This window comes from Hylobates moloch, unplaced genomic scaffold (assembly GCF_009828535.3).
Source record: "Hylobates moloch isolate HMO894 unplaced genomic scaffold, HMol_V3 SCAFFOLD_16, whole genome shotgun sequence".
Lineage (NCBI taxonomy): Eukaryota > Metazoa > Chordata > Mammalia > Primates > Hylobatidae > Hylobates > Hylobates moloch.
The window spans coordinates 39,863,148-39,879,151 of record NW_026652291.1 but is presented as its reverse complement, the minus strand read 5'-3'; the positions used below and the strand labels follow the sequence as shown (position 1 = coordinate 39,879,151).

General features: G+C 35.7%; 1 protein-coding gene across 10 annotated transcripts in view; it reads left to right on the top strand.

The window, feature by feature from the left end:
* The window catches only part of FUT8 (fucosyltransferase 8), a 369,304-nt gene that overhangs the window by 153,314 nt on the left and 199,986 nt on the right, over positions 1-16,004 (top strand). For all 10 annotated transcript variants that reach the window (XM_058429519.1, XM_058429518.1, XM_032180454.2 and 7 more), the window contains one exon: positions 1,874-2,303. In XM_058429519.1, coding sequence (XP_058285502.1) covers positions 2,101-2,303 — 203 coding nt within the window. In that variant the 5' untranslated portion in view covers positions 1,874-2,100. The remainder of the gene's footprint in view (positions 1-1,873; positions 2,304-16,004) is intronic.

Sequence of the window (16,004 nt, the reverse complement as noted above, 5' to 3'; positions counted from 1 at the left end):
TAAGAAACTTGAACATCTGTGGATTTTGGTGTCCGTGGAGGGTACTGAGGGACAACTGTATATCTTAATAGTTTGGAATTAACTAGGATATATTATAGTTTCAGCATATAAGTATAGTAACATTTTACAGTGTTGCATATGTTGTCACAAAATTATTAATTGAAATATTAATACTTATATTTTTTGGCTGACTTACTGAATTGAATCAATTTCTTATGCCATCAGAACAAATTCACTTTTTATTTGGTTTTAAAGTCACAGAGCCCTGGCTATCTGTATTTTTTTTTACATAAGATGAAAAGTAGAGGATACCTGAGTTTAGATAAGTGGGGATTTGAGAACGAGTTTTAAGAAAGGGACAGGATGAACAATGGAGTCAATAAAAAGAGTGTTCTTGATAGAATTAAGAATAGTTATTAAAACAACAGACAACTTTTTACTTGGATTATTCCTTTTTAATTTGGTTTTCAAACAGTTCTCAGCAAGTACAATTCTTTTCATTCTATATTTTAGCCAGTGTAAATCAGTAACGTTAAGGTAAATGCTGTAGGAGTAAATGGGAAGGAAGTAGAGTGTTTCTAGGACAGCCATTTGAAGAGATTTTCTTCTCTTTGAATATTTGGTGTTTTAAAAACAATTGAGATTTAAGGTGCAAACATAGAAAAATAGTGGCCCTGTGCTCTGATTTTTGAAGCCTCTTCTCCCATCTTTTCTGCTAATCTTTTTACCACTGTTTGATTGGTGGTCAAGTGCCCCTCACATTCAGTCTTGTATACAAAAACTATTTCTTGTTTTTCTCTTTTGTATATGGAACTCTGTCTAGACATATGATTTCTCTTCTATAGCTTTAAAATTATCAAAACATTTTTAAAATTAAAGAAAAATATTTTTTTATAGAGATGGGGTTTCACCATCTTGCCAGATTGGTCTCAAAGTCTGGATTCAAGCAATCCTCCCGCCTTGTCTCCTTCCAAAGTGCAGGGATTACAGATACGAGCCACTGCGGCTGGCCTGTCAAAAGGTTTTAAATTATATTTTTGCCTACAAAGTCTCTCCCTGGGGAGGAAATAGTTTTATTTCCAAGGGAATTCTAAGCCTAATGATGGAGAAATGACAGATGATACTTGTAACCAAGCCTGGAAAAGAATGTGCATTTGTAGTTTAAGATGCACAGTAACTAAGATGTAACTGGTACTAGACGTTTATTGTAATTGCTGGTATTTTTAAGAAATTTGAGGAAGCAGTAGTCTAGCCTGATCCATTTGAACCTTTGCTTCTGATATTTGGAATGACTGCCAGCTGGTTAATGGCTATGATAACCTTTACTTGGCTAATATGCATGTCAGTTTTTAGAATTTATCCTAAAAGTGACAATTTGCCTGTCACCTGCAGAGTTAAGTGGTATAATGGCAGCTGAACAATGAGGGAGGAGAGTGGAGTTGAGAACTGGTAGAAATGAAATCACTCATACAGGGAACATGTTTTTTCTTGAGATAATGAACATATAGCCCAAAATATGTGATTGAGTATGTTTTGTTTTTGATTGTTCAAAGATATAATTTTTAAGTCTTCATATATAAGCTATTGTATAATTATGTAAGAAGGAAAAGAAAATGATGATGGCACTTTGAGGACTTTGAGGCTTAGAGCTAATTAGTCTGTTATCTGGTAGCGCACTAATGTACATGGCTGAGTTAATATACAGATTAACAGATTTAAAGCTTTTACCCTTTACTTGTTATTAGGCAGTTAGGTTATCTTCCAACTTGTTGGCCAGTGAACACCAATGTGTTTCGTTTAACTCCAAGAATCTCAGCATATGCTATTTTATATATCTTAAATAATTTAAATACATTTCTTACTCTTTCCACAGCATGTAGAGCGCATGAAGTACAGGACAATAAAGCTTCCTACACATATCACCAGAAGGATCTCTTTGAAAGATTCACTACAGGACTACCAGAGAGAATAATTTGTCTGAAGCATCATATGTTGAAACAACAGAAGTCTATTCACCTGTGCACTAACTAGAAACAGAGTTACAATGTTTTCAATTCTTTGAGCTCCAAGACTCCAGGGAAGTGAGTTGAAAATCTGAAAATGCGGCCATGGACTGGTTCCTGGCGTTGGATTATGCTCATTCTTTTTGCCTGGGGGACCTTGCTGTTTTATATAGGTGGTCACTTGGTACGAGATAATGACCATCCTGATCACTCTAGCCGAGAACTGTCCAAGATTCTGGCAAAGCTTGAACGCTTAAAACAGCAGAATGAAGACTTGAGGCGAATGGCCGAATCTCTCCGGTAGGTCCTAAAATACTGAACAAAGAATGATGAAATATTGTACTTTGTTTTTAGGTGTAGGGCTTCATTCCACTAGGAAAAATAGTTAATTATTTTTATAACCTGCTGTCTTTGCCAAAACTTAGCATGACAGTTTTCTATTTCTGTATATTTAATACAGAACAAGCTTGTCCAGCCCACAGCCCATGGGCCACAGGTGACCCAGGACAGCTTTGAATGGCGCCCAGCACAAATTTGTAAACTTTCTTAAAACATCTGAGATTTTTTAATTTTTTTTTTTAAGCTCATTGGCTATCATTAGTGTTAGTGTACTTTATATTTGCCCCAAGACAATTTTTCTTCCAGTGTGGCCCAGGGACACCCCGATATAATTTCTCCATAGTGGCATCATTATTTTGCATATGCATTTTAATGTAGAAAAACTATGCCATTTCATTTATGTACTTACATTTCATTTACAGTTATGTATTTAAAAAAATTGATATATTAAATCCAAACTATGTTTTAAACTAGTGTATATTAAAAATTTTATATGAACTGTAACAAAGATATTATAATAACTGGGAGGCTGAGTTAGTCTAATTAGAACTTATTAAAATGCAGAAACAAAACTTTTATCATTAAACAACTGGATCTGGAATGTGGAGAATGATTATCATTGCTATTTCTAGTCTGTAAAAAATTGCTTGAAAAGCAATTAACAAATATTTCAGCTAGAATTTTCTGATTTTGTTGATAGTGTTAGAAATTTAGGAAAATAATTTAAATATCATATCTTGGAGAGATGCAAATGTAGAAGCACAATGTATAGGAGGTTGCAGTGTATTTGTGTAAATCTGATCTATTGATGAGTAATGTCTGTACATAAAATTCACTCCCTTTATCGTAGATGTCTGTGAGTTTTGGCAAATACAGTCACGTAACCATCACAAAAATTATAGATGAATTCTACCTCCCTCTAGAATTCTGTTGTTCCCTCTTATGGTCAAATTCTGTCCCCACCTCCTGTCCCTGGCACTTACTGATCTGATTTCTGTCACACTTTTTTCCTGTTTCAGAATGTCATATGAATTGAATTACATAGTATGTAGCCTTTTGAGTCTGTCTTTTTTCACTTACTGTAATGTTTTTGAGATTCATCAATACTATTGTCTGTATTAGTAGTTCATTCTTTTTTATTGCTGAGTAGTATTTTTATTCTTTTTAAATGTTGAGTAGTATTCCGTTATATTGATGTGTCTTAGCCCATTTAGCATTGCTATCACAGAATACCTGACACTGGATAGTTTATAGAGAAAGAAGTTATTTGGCTCATGATTCTGGTGGCCAAAAAGTCCAAGATTGAACAGCTGCATCTGGTGAGGGCCTGAGGCTGCTTCAATTCATGGTGGGAAGTGGAAGGAGAGTAAGCATGTATAAAGAGATCACATGATAAGAGAGGAAGCAAGACAGAAACCGAGGAAGCCAGACTTTTTTAAACAACCTGCTCTTTTGGTAACTATTCCATTCCCATGAGAAGGAGAACTCAGTCACCTCTGAAGGAGGAGCATTAATTTATTCATGAGGGGTCTATCTCCATAACCCAAATACTTCCCACTAGGTCCCACCTCCCAACACTGCCATGTTGGGGATCAAATTTCAACGTGAGTTTTGATGAGGACAAACCACATCTAAATCATAGCAAGATATATCACTGTTTTTTTTTTTTTTTTTTTTTTAATCCATTCACCAGTTGAAGAATGTGAGGTTATTTCCATTTTGGGGCAGTTGTGTACAAAGTCATTATTAACCTTTGTTCCATAAACTTTTGTATGACCATAGGTTTTATTTCTGTTGGGCAAATACCTAGGAGTGGGACTGCTGGGTCATATGCTAACTGCATATTTAACTTTATAAGAAGCAACCCAGTTCTTTTTCTAGAGTACCTGTACCATTTTGAAATTCCTACCAGAAATTCTTGAGAGTTCTACTTGCTCTCCTCCTACCTAGCATTTGCTATCGTCAATTATCTTTATTTTACCTATTGTAATAGATATATAATACTATCTCATTGAGGTTTCAATTTGTATTTCTGTAATGAATGATATTGGCCATTTTTTAATGTGTTTATTTGCCATTCATATGTCATCTTTGGTGAAGCGTTTATTCACTTCACCAAAGAATCTGTTGTCTATTTTAAAAAATTGAACTGTTTTCTTTTAATAAGTTCTTTGAAAAAATAATTTTTTAAAAATATATAAACACAAAATTATATTTATTAGTAATATAAAATATGGTGTAATATAATAAAAAACAAAAACATAGTGGCATAAAACAACAATCATTTATTTGCTCTTGATTTTTCCAATTTGGGTTAACTTCAGCTAGGCTTTTTTTCTAATTATAAATAGGGTCACTCATGTGGCTACAGTCATCTGGTGGCTTGCTTATGGTTGGGCAGTCCAAGATGACCTCACTTACATATTTGGCAATTAGGTCGACCATTAACTGGCTCGCTTCCATATTTCTTTTCTGGAAGGATAGCCCAGATTTCTTACATGGTAGTGTTCCAAGAGGAAAATAGCAGGAATTGCATGGCCTCTTGAGACTGAGCATCAGAAGTAACACAGTGTCAATTCTGCCACATTCTATTCATTGCAAGTCAAGAGGCCTGCCCATATTCAAAAATGGAAGAAATAGATACTGCATCTTGGTTGATGGAACTACAAAGAACGTGTAACCACATTTAACCTACCGTTCTCACCACAGAAGTGAAGTTGAGTAGATTGGATTAGGTCAAATTGTGGTGGGCTTATATAGCCAGGGTTATGTATAGACCCGATTGATAGATAATAGAGAACCATAGTTGGTTTTCAGCAGAGGAATGACACAGTGAAAATGGTTGAGGAAGATTTAGATTTTCAGGTGGATTTGGTGCATGTGCCAGACTGGAGTTAAGATATTTCTTGGAAAACTCTTAAAGTATTAATCTAGATAAGAGGTCATGCAAACTTATACTGAAATTAATGATTGAATCTGTTGACCTTGATGCTTAGGTTTTCAACGTGCTTGTATTTAGATTTTCCCAGACATCTCTTTCTTTCTTGTTCATTGGTATCATGTTAGAACACATGTAGTGGGCCTTTAAAAAACTTAGAAATTATCACTTTCTAAGTCCTTTTATGCTTCATGTTTGTCTTGTTTCAAGTTTAATAATGTGAAATAGCTATTTGCTCACAGAATTTTTGCTCCTTGGGACTTGAACCAGCCACATTGCTTCCCAGAGTTGAAATTTACCAGAAAACACCCAGAAAATTGTTGGTTTGTGCAGAAATGCCCTTGAGCAGTGAACCTCAACCTGGTTGGGTGTCAGTCTCATGGAGTTGTAAAATCTAAAAAGTGCTTAATTGACAACTTTCCTTTTAACCTAATCCTTGTTATTCTAGGGATATTTATTTTTGAGAACAGAACTTAAAAAAATTCAAATGTGGCTTTTGGCCTTTTGGCCGATTAATAAAGTTTTTTAGTTTGTTTGTTTGGTCTAGGAAAGGAGAAGAGATTTCTTCTAGAATTTAGATGCTAGCTGTAAAACTGTAAATTTAAAAACCACAAAGAATGTATGATTAATTTCTGATTACCTATTTTTCTGAGCTGTGTATCATCTGCCAGTACGGGTTACAGACAAAGCACAAATCTTCTGGTGGAAAAATTTGTCCCAGGCAACAGAAGTATACTGAGTTGGGTAGAAAGGAAACTGAAGTGGTTCTTCACAGGTCATGTTTTACTGTTGTTTGAGAAGATTGTGTTAAAAAGTGGGCTGCCTTTGTTCTAGTTGGTTGGTTGGAAGATTTTGCTCTAGACCCTCTTCTCTATAACTGCTAGTCTCTCATATAAGAAGTGTACATATATTCCTAAAGCAAGCGAGATGGATTGGAATGTGTACAGCACCTGCCATCTAATTATAACCTTTCATTATATCTGCCTTTTGCTTTTTCAATCTTGTATCCATTATTCCTCATGTTATCAAGAATATCTTATTTTTAAGATATAATGAAAGATACTCCTTCCCTGAGAACATTTCAGTGGGAACAACATTCCTATCCTGATCGGCCTGATTAAGCAGATATTCTCTCCCTGGAATTTCTTGTAACTTTTTAATATTTTACTGGATTAAATTTGCTAACATTTTGTTTTGGATTTTTTCTATATAAATGAGATATTTGTTTATAATTTTTCCTTCTTGTGATGTCTTTCAGGTTATCAAGGTTATGCAGGCCAATTCTGTTCTCTGGAAAAGTTTATGTAAAGTTGATATTCATTCTCTTTTAAATATTATAATTCTACCAGTGAAGTTATCTGGGCCTGGAGTCTTTTTGTGGGGAAGGGTGGTGGCGAGGAAGGAGAACATATGGGAAGATTTTAGATTCTGGATTTCATCTCTTTAATATAAATTGGACTGTTCAGCGCTTCTATTTTTTTTTCTTATGTCAATTTTGGTGAGATGTGTTTTTCAAAGCATGTGTTCATTTTATCAGCATGTTCAAATGTTCTAGCATAAAATTGTTCTTAGTGCCATTTTATTTTCTTCTCCATACTTGTATAACTATAGTAATGTCTCCTTTTTCATTCTTAATATTGGTTGTATTTTCTCCTTTTATCTTGCTAACAGTTTATCAATTTAATTTGCTTTTTCAAAGAACCAACCTCTGTGCTTTTTTTTCTTTATTGTATATCTGTTTTCTACTTTATTTTCTTTTATGTCCTGGAAAGCCTTAAATTTCTCTCTAAGCACAGCTTTCAGTTGTATTCCGTAAGTTTTGATGATATTCTATTTTTGTCATTAATTTAAAATATTTTAAAATTTGTATTGTGATTTTTTTTCTATGACCCATAGGTTATTTAGTAGTTGTTACTTAATTTCCAAATTGGGCTATTCTGTTTATCTTTCAGATTTTGATTTCTAGTTTGTTCTTCAACCAGATAGAATTATATTCTGTATTTCGGTTCTTTGAAATTCATTTAATGGCTCAGCAAATAACTTATGTTGTTGAATGCTTAAGAAACGTGTATTCTCCTGTTGCTGAGTCTGATCTAGTATATATGTTATTTAAGTTAGGTTGGTTAATTAAGTTATTCAGATTTGTTAATTTTTATAAACACTCATATTCTTTTATAATTCGTCACATATTTATTCTTTCTAGTGTTCTTTACTCCTTCCTGTTATTCAGTTCTTTCATGTTGAATCATTTTCTTCAGCCTTAGTAATATCCTATAGTATTTATAGTGCAGGTTTGATAGCAATAAATTCAGATTCTCTTTTTTAAAAACTTTATCTTTCATTTTGTTAGATATTTCTATTGAGTATAGAATTACTTTAGCAGTAATTTTTAAAAGCATTTAAAACATGTCATTTCATTGATTCCTGCCTTTCATAGTCTCTGAGAAGTCTGCAATTTTAAGAAGTGTATCTTTCTCTTTGGCTGCATTTACTTTTTTTTTTGCCTTTGGTGTTAAGCACTTGACTATGAGTGCCTAGATATGGCTTTGTTTTTATTCAGCTTGAAGTTCACTGAGCTGCTTAAATCTGGGAGTTGATGTATTTTGTCAGTTTTGGAAAACCCTCAGCTATTATTTCTTCAAATACTGCTTCTGAAGCCATTGTTTTCTATTTTTTTCCTTATGGAATTCCAATTATATGTATTATTAAACTTACATTTATGGTATCTCACATGCCTTTATGTGTCTTTCATAATCTAATTTCTCTTTGCACTTTATTTTGTATTATTTTCTATTGAACTGGCTTCCAACTTATCTCACCTATCTTCTGTTTTGTTCATTGAGCCGTTAATCACACACAGTAATTTTTTACATTTTTTGATTCTAGAATATTCACTTGATTCTTTTTGATAATTTCAAATTTCTTTGGAAATTCTCTATTTTTCATCTGTCTTGTCCATGTTTCTTTTAATTTCTTTAAATAGTTATTCTAATATAACTATTATATTTTCTCCTAATTTCGATTTCATGGATCACCTTTTGGTTGATTTCTTTTGATATTTATTTTGATTATTGTCAAATTTTCTGCCTCTTTGCATGTCTAGTAATTTTAAATTTAATATATTGTGTATAAAGGCACTGTGGAGGCTACAGAGTCTTTTCTCTGTTGGAGATTGGCCTTAATATTTCAATCCAGTACAATCAGTGATTGAACATGGCTGTGTTGTAGTTTTAGTAAAACCTAGCCCACTTTGTTCCTTGTTCCTCAGGTATAATTCTTCTAGGCTTTTTATTGACAATTTGGTAGATTTCTCTTCAGATTTGAAGTATAGGACATTTCTTCTGCCCTTCAGAGGTTTTGAGCTTTGCTCTTTGGTCTCTTGCTCCATGTAGCATCTAAATTTGACATACATTGAAGAGAAAACTAACTGTGAGTTTAAGGTAGGCCTCAAGCAGGACTCTATCTGGTAAATATCATAAGACTATGAGAAATTTCATTCTGTCTTAAAATTACTGTCTAGCCTTGGAGCCATAGAATCCAGCAAATCAGTCATGGAGAAAACTGGCGATGTGTTTACTGCTCTTGCAGTTTCCAGATTTTCACACCACTCTTCTCTGTGATACCTACCCAGAATCAGCAAATGCTTCCCAAGTAAGAGCATAGCTAGTTCTGCCTGCTCTGGAATTTTAATTTAATCCCTCACTTCCACAGCTCTCTAATGCCTTTAAAAGGATTATATTTGCAAGTTTTTTTTTTCCTGGGGGTGGTGGGGAGTGCTTGTTGTCATTATTACAGTGAGAATGAGAGTAGGATTTGCCGTGTTATATTGTATTCTACTCATAACTACATATATTCTACCTGTATTAAAAGTGGAGTTCATTTATCCCAGTGTTGCTGACATACCCAATTTCCTTTAGTTCCTGTGCCTAGATCTCTAGAGCCTTCTTGGTTCTTGCTCTTTTAATGACCTGGTTCTTCAGGGTTTCCTTTGATTCCCTTTTAACCTTCTATTGTATACCTTAATTGTGTGGTAAAGGAAAGGAAGAGTTTAAGTGGATTCGAAGTTTGTCATGTTATAGCGAATTAAATATGGTCCGAGAAGGACTCTGTACTCTATATTTGAGTCTTAGTGGATGAACTGTAACCTAACTTAATAGGTAGACAAGATTGAAAACCTGACTTAGGAGTATGTGCTTGTAACAATAGCTGAGTCTTGCCCAATCCCAGCAGCCATATTTCAACCATTCACATACTGCTGAGTGTTCAAACTGTGTTCAAATAAGGCAAATGCTGAGCTGTAACCAATCCAGTTGTTTCTGTACCTCACTTCTGATTTCTGTATATCACTCCCCTTTTTTTGTCTATAAATCTTCTTCTACCACGTGGCTGCACTGGAGTCTTTCTGAATCTGCTGTGATTCTGGGTGCTGCCGGAGTTGTGAATCGTTCATTGCTCAATTAAACTCCTTTAAATTTAATTTGGTTGAAGTTTTTATTTTAACAGTAACTGTCAGTAATCCTTTTCAATGACTGATATAATGAACCTGTTAGGAGAAAGACCAGGATGAGATTTAGGTGGGTTGAACTTGATGTGCTTGCTGAACCTATCCAAAAGAAAGTTGGAAAGTGAGTCTAGAACTCAGGAAAAAAGCCCAGGTGAGAGAGAAATATGCCTTTGGGAATCATGCACGTAGAAGTGATTGCCAGAAAATGTGTGGCACAAAGTAAAAATTTCTCCATGCACTTCAGATGATCCATAGTTTCCCTAAACACTGTGGACTTGCAGAGAAGGAAGTGTGGGAACAGCATCAACATACTGTTAGGTACAGGGCCTGCAAGAACTTCTCATGGTAGGAAAATTCATTTTTCAACCACTACACCTGTTCTATGAATACAGCAATCGGTTATATGTAGAGAAGCATAGCATCACATGTATTTTTACATACTATTGCCATTACTAGGTTTTATTAGGGACAGAACCTTGGTAGAATAAAAGCACATTTAGAATATAATGCTGCTTTCATCATCATTTGTTATGGTGTCTTAATTTTCTTCTTCACGCTCAAGACTTGAAAATATATGTGTGTGTGTGTGTGTGTGCGCACGCGCACGCATGTGAGTGTGTATACAAACACGCACACACACACATATTTACATGGAAGTAAAGTTTACATGGAAAAATGCCAAGGAAGGGGTTTTCAGGCAACAAAAGTATTATATCAGTTGTTCTATTTAGAACACTGCGATACAGCATTGTTACCTGTCTTTTCATGTGTACTGAAAAGTGTAACCCCACTTAAACTCAATATATGAAAATCTAGGTTTACACAGAAGATAAAAGGTAAAATAGTCTTTATAAAATAGCAGTCTCTTAGTGAATTTGGATTGAAGATTTAACAGTCCGCTTTGCCCATAGTCTTATAAGTTTTTTGTAAATCTAGGCCTACCAGTGTATAGGCACAGTGAATGGCTTATAATCCTATTCATAGGAGAGTTGCAACTCATAATCATAATTTTATGATGCTTTTCTCGTGGTATCCCATCAACTAGGTGTTGGATTGCACTGGGAAACAATGCAAGAAAAGCTGTTAGCTTGTGCTTTTACTCTTAGCATCTGGATTGTCCTAACAGTAACAGCAGCAAGCAGGAACAGCAAGACAACAAAAACAACAGCTGTTAATATGTGTTACTATGTATCAGGTCACATTCTAAGCTTTGTATATATATGAACTCATTTAATCCCAGTAGCAGGCCTATGAGTAAGTACTCACATTATCCCCATTTTGTAGATATAGACAGAGAAGTACAGTTAAATAGCTTGCTGAAATGTATACAACTGTGAGTGATAAATCTGGAGTTCATATCTAGGCTCTCTTGCTTCATATTCCACATTCTTAATCGTGTTAGTGTGGTGGCTGTAAAAGTCACTGCTTTTTCACAGAAAATGTGCAACAATCCTTTTTTTCTTAATACCATTTGCGAGTTTTGTATATGGGTCCAGTAGACCAGACCATAGGCTATAATGTACATTCTCTTTCTACCGGATTCCTTTCTTCCCCATTTATCATTAAGCAGACTTAGCAAGGAAAATTATCAGCGATAAAGATGGGTCATTCTATAGTGATAAAGGAGTAATGAGGACATAACAGTCCTTAACATGTATGCACATAACAACAAAGTGTGAAATACCTGAGGCAAAATATGTGAGACAGGAGAAATAGATAAATTCACTATTATAGCTAGAGACTTGAGCCACCTCTCTTATAGTAATTGAAAGATTAAGCAGGCAGAAAATCAGTAAAGATATAGCTGATGCGAATAGCATTTTCTTCAATCAGCTTGACCTAATTGACATTTACAGAATACTCTTCTCAACAACAGCAGAATACACATTTACCATTGAAAACCTGTCTGTCCTGATGGACTCTCTGTTATTTGGATCAGGGAGGTTCTTGTAAAAGTTTGTCTTGTCATAATGAATAGGGAAGTCTGTGTATTTGGAGTTGGCTCAGTGGGGAGGGATAGGGCTGTAGAAATTTATTCTTATTTATAGTATCAGCTAGGAGCCTATCATGTAGAGAAAAACTTCTTTTCCCCTTCATTTCAAGCTTTGCCTACTCCCTACCCACAACAAAGATGGTTCAGTAGAAGCTGGCTATGTGGAATGTGAGGTAAGATCATGCTTTCTCATTAAGAGTCATAATCACTTTCCTCATTCATATTAATATATTCATGTATAATATCAAAATCACCACCAAGAAAAGAAAATTAGAGTAAGGTAACTTTCAATATTTGGAAAATAATACATGTGCAAGACTTCTGGAGATAGCTATATGATTTTGAAGAGAAAGTAAAACTTTTTATAAATTAAAAAGTATAAACCATTAATATTACCAATAGGCGGGAAATTGCAAAGCTTAGTGAAGGGCACTGGATAAATTATGGCACAAAAAAGGGAGTCCAAATTGGATGCAGTGGCACAAGCCTTTAGTCCTAGCTGCTAGGGAAGCTGAGGCAGGAGGATCACTTGAGTCCAGGAGTTCCAGGCTATTGTACCCAATGATCGTGCCTGTGAATAGCCACTGTACTCCAGCCTGGGCAACATAGTGAGACCTCATGTCTAAAAAAAAAAAATAGTCAAGTTTAGTGATTCATTCATTTATTCTTTTAATTATTTATTTTAGGTTCTTTAGAACTATTAGAGAATAAAATGCATCTGATTGTTTATATCTAGCCTGTTAAATGGTGTATTAGTTATCTTTTGCTGTGCAACAAATGACCAACCTAGTGGTATAAAACAACACAAACTTACTATCACACAGTTTCTGTGGATTAGGGGTTCTTGCACAGTTTAGGTGGTGTCTCTGCTTTGGGGTCCCTCACAAAGGTACAAAAGGTATTGACTGGGTCTGCAATTTCATTTCAAGGCTCAATTGAAGAAGGATACAGTTCTAAAATCATATGGTTGTTGGCAGAATTCACTTCCTTGGTGTTGTTTGGACTAAGGGCCTCAGTTTCTTGCTGTCTGCCAGAGGCTGCCCTCAGTTCCTTTCCAAGTGGACCTCTCCAGAGGGCAGCTCACACCATAGCTTGCTTCATCAAAACCAGCAAGGAAGAGAATCTGCTAGCAAGATAAAGTTTCAGTCTTTTTAAACATAATCATGGAAGATACATTCCATCATCTTTGCAATATTCTATTGATTAGAGCAAATCACAGTTCCCATTTACTCTTGGGGAGGGGATTTTCCAAGGTCTTGACCACCAGAAGATAAAAATCAGTGGGGGCATCCTACAGTCAACCACCACAGCAGGGATCATGGGTTTTTAACATGTTTTATTGTGCTCAGTAATAACATCAAAGTTTTCATTGTGTGCCAACACTTTACGTAAACTATGTTATTTAGAAGTTAAGTGATTTGCCTCACACCACATAGTAACTGCTAAAACCAGTAAGAGCTGAAGGAGTCTGACTGTAAGTATTGTAGAATAATATATTTTTAATTAAACATAAAACAGTTTAAATGGTGATTCTTGTCTGTTTTAAAATGTTCTAGAATTGAGATGGGTAGCATTTTTACAGCAATAAGAATGCTAATCTGGTTATTAATTGTTACCACATGATTTCAGACTAAACATTTCAATCACAGTGAACTTCATTGTGGCTTAGTGTCTTGCTTCCCTTGGATCCTAGTCCAAAGATTGAAGGGGCAAATAATGAGCAGATTCTGTGAAACATATCCTCTGAGGAGGAATCATAAGCATGGCTTGAAGGCAGGGTTGCTGAACAGATACTTCATTTATTTCATAGATGTTGCAAGATTAATACTGTATACTCTTTTTGTGGATGATGGCTTTGGTTACTGGATTCCAAAGGCCAGTATTCTTGTCTGTGAAATGTTTTCTAATTCATATAAAGCTAATTCTTTTTCCTCTTTGTTCCTTTATTTTATTTATTTTATTTTATTTTATTTTATTTTTTTATTTTATATGTTACTGTTTATAATAGTCTAGGAGTGCCTCTGGATGGCTATGTCCAAGGGTATAAATTTGCAAGTAGTAAAGAAATTTACCATTTACTTAAAAATCATTTACCTTCGTTGTGAAGTTCCTTTCCTCTGTCTCCCTCCTTTCTTCCTTCCTTTTCTCTCTCACTTCTTCTGATTTATAGTGATTGCATATGCAAGACTTTAAATTATTGTACTGAGGGATTATTTTGAACTTGCCTTTAATTTCATTTATGTGTGACTTTTTCCTGTAATTATATGTATACAGTACATATGTAATCTTTCATACATGGGCATTAATTTCATAGCTATGAGTACAGAAAATCCCATTTTGATAGGATATCCAAATAGGATACTTTTTGGATAGTTTGACCTTTTGCTCATTTAATGACAAGTTGATTACCTCTGTTCACTTAGAACCAACCTCCCTCCCTCCCTCCCTCCCTCCCTCCCTCCCTTCCTTCCTTCCTTCCTTCCTCTTTTTTTTTTCCCCACACTCTTGCTCTGTCCCCCAGACTGGAGTGCAGTGGCACATTCTCTGCTCACTGCAACCTCCACCTCCCGGGTTCAGGCAATTCTCCCGCCTTGGCCTCCCAAGTAGCTGGGATTACAGGTGCGTACTGCCGTGTCTGGCTAATTTTTGTATTTTTAGTAGAGACAGGTTTTTGCCATGTTGGCCAGGCTGATCTCGAACTCCTGGCTTCAGTTGATCTGCCCACCTTGGCCTCCCCAAGTGCCAAGATTACAGGTGTGAGCCAGAAGCAGTATTTTTGATGAATACTTTATAATTCAGTTTTCAAAATATAGATAAAAATACAAATGGAATTAGCTAACAGTTGGCTGCAAATAAGTATAGCTTTTATATAAATAATCACAACTATTCAAATGTAAATTAAATTTGACTTTCTCCTCACAACACATCCTTATAATAGCTCACTTGCTGCAGATGTCTGCGTTTTTTGGTTTGCTTAGCTTTAACAGGGGTTGACAAACTATGGCCAGTGGGACAAGTCTACCCTTCTCTGTTTTTTTGTTTTTGTTTTTGTTTCTTTTTTAATGGCTTCCATGCTAAGAATGGTTTTACATTTTTAAGTGGTTGGATCAAAAACAAATTCAAAGCAGAACATGTAAGAGGCCATTTGTAGCCACAAAACCTACATAACTTACTCTCTGACCCTTTATAGAAAAAGTTTACTAACAAGGTTTGTGTGAACCGGGATGTTTTCATTATTAAGTCTTGTCTTTTATAGTGTCTGAATTGTTAGGCATGTTACATGTTGATATGGACATGCTCTGAAATAAAGGTCCAAATATTAATATTATTCTTAGGCTCTTATTTTACTGTACATCTTTTGTACTTGTTTCCGTATTTGTTTTTTTTTTCCCGAGACAGGGTCTTGCTCTGTCTCCAAGGCTGGAGTGTAGTGGTGCAATCATGGCTCACTGCAGCTTCAATCTGCTGGGCTCAAGCGATCCTCCTACTTAGCCTCCCAAGTAGCTGGGAACACAGGTGTGCATCATGATGCCCAGCTTGTCTTTTTTTTTTGAAACGGAGTCTAGCTTTTGTCACCAGGATGGAGTGCAGTGGCGTGATCTCGGCTCACTGCAACCTCCATCTCCCAGGTTCAAGCGATTCTCCTTCCTCAGCTTCCTGAGTAGCTGGGATTACAGGCACGCATCGCCATGCCCAGCTAATTTTTGTACTTTATGGAGATGAGGTTTTTACGGTGTTATCTCCTGACCTCGTGATCCACCCACCTAGGCCTCCCAAAGTGCTGGGATTACAGGCGTGAGCCACCATGCCCTGCCTATGCCCAGCTAATTAAAAAGAATTTTTTTTGTAGAGATGGGGTCTCCCTATGTTGCCCAGGGTGATCTCGAACTCCTGGGCTCAAGCAATCCTCCTGCCTCAGCCTTCCAAAGTGCTGGGATTACAGATGTGAGCCATTGCGCCTGGTCTTACTATAAATCTTTATAAGCTTACATTTTACCTCTTATTTCTTCTTGCTTTTATTATATGTTCAATTATTCTAATGTTTTTGTGTGTCTGCCTCCTAGAGGCACCTCGTATTTAGTGCTGAAGTGGCTCTTAGGTGCAGGAGATCTGATCAGTTATGCTTAGAAAGGAACAATCTAGTGAAATGAAAGGCCTGGGCTTCTCAGATTTGGATTTGGATCCCAAGGCGACCACTTACTAACTTAGTGATCTTAAAAAAGTCGT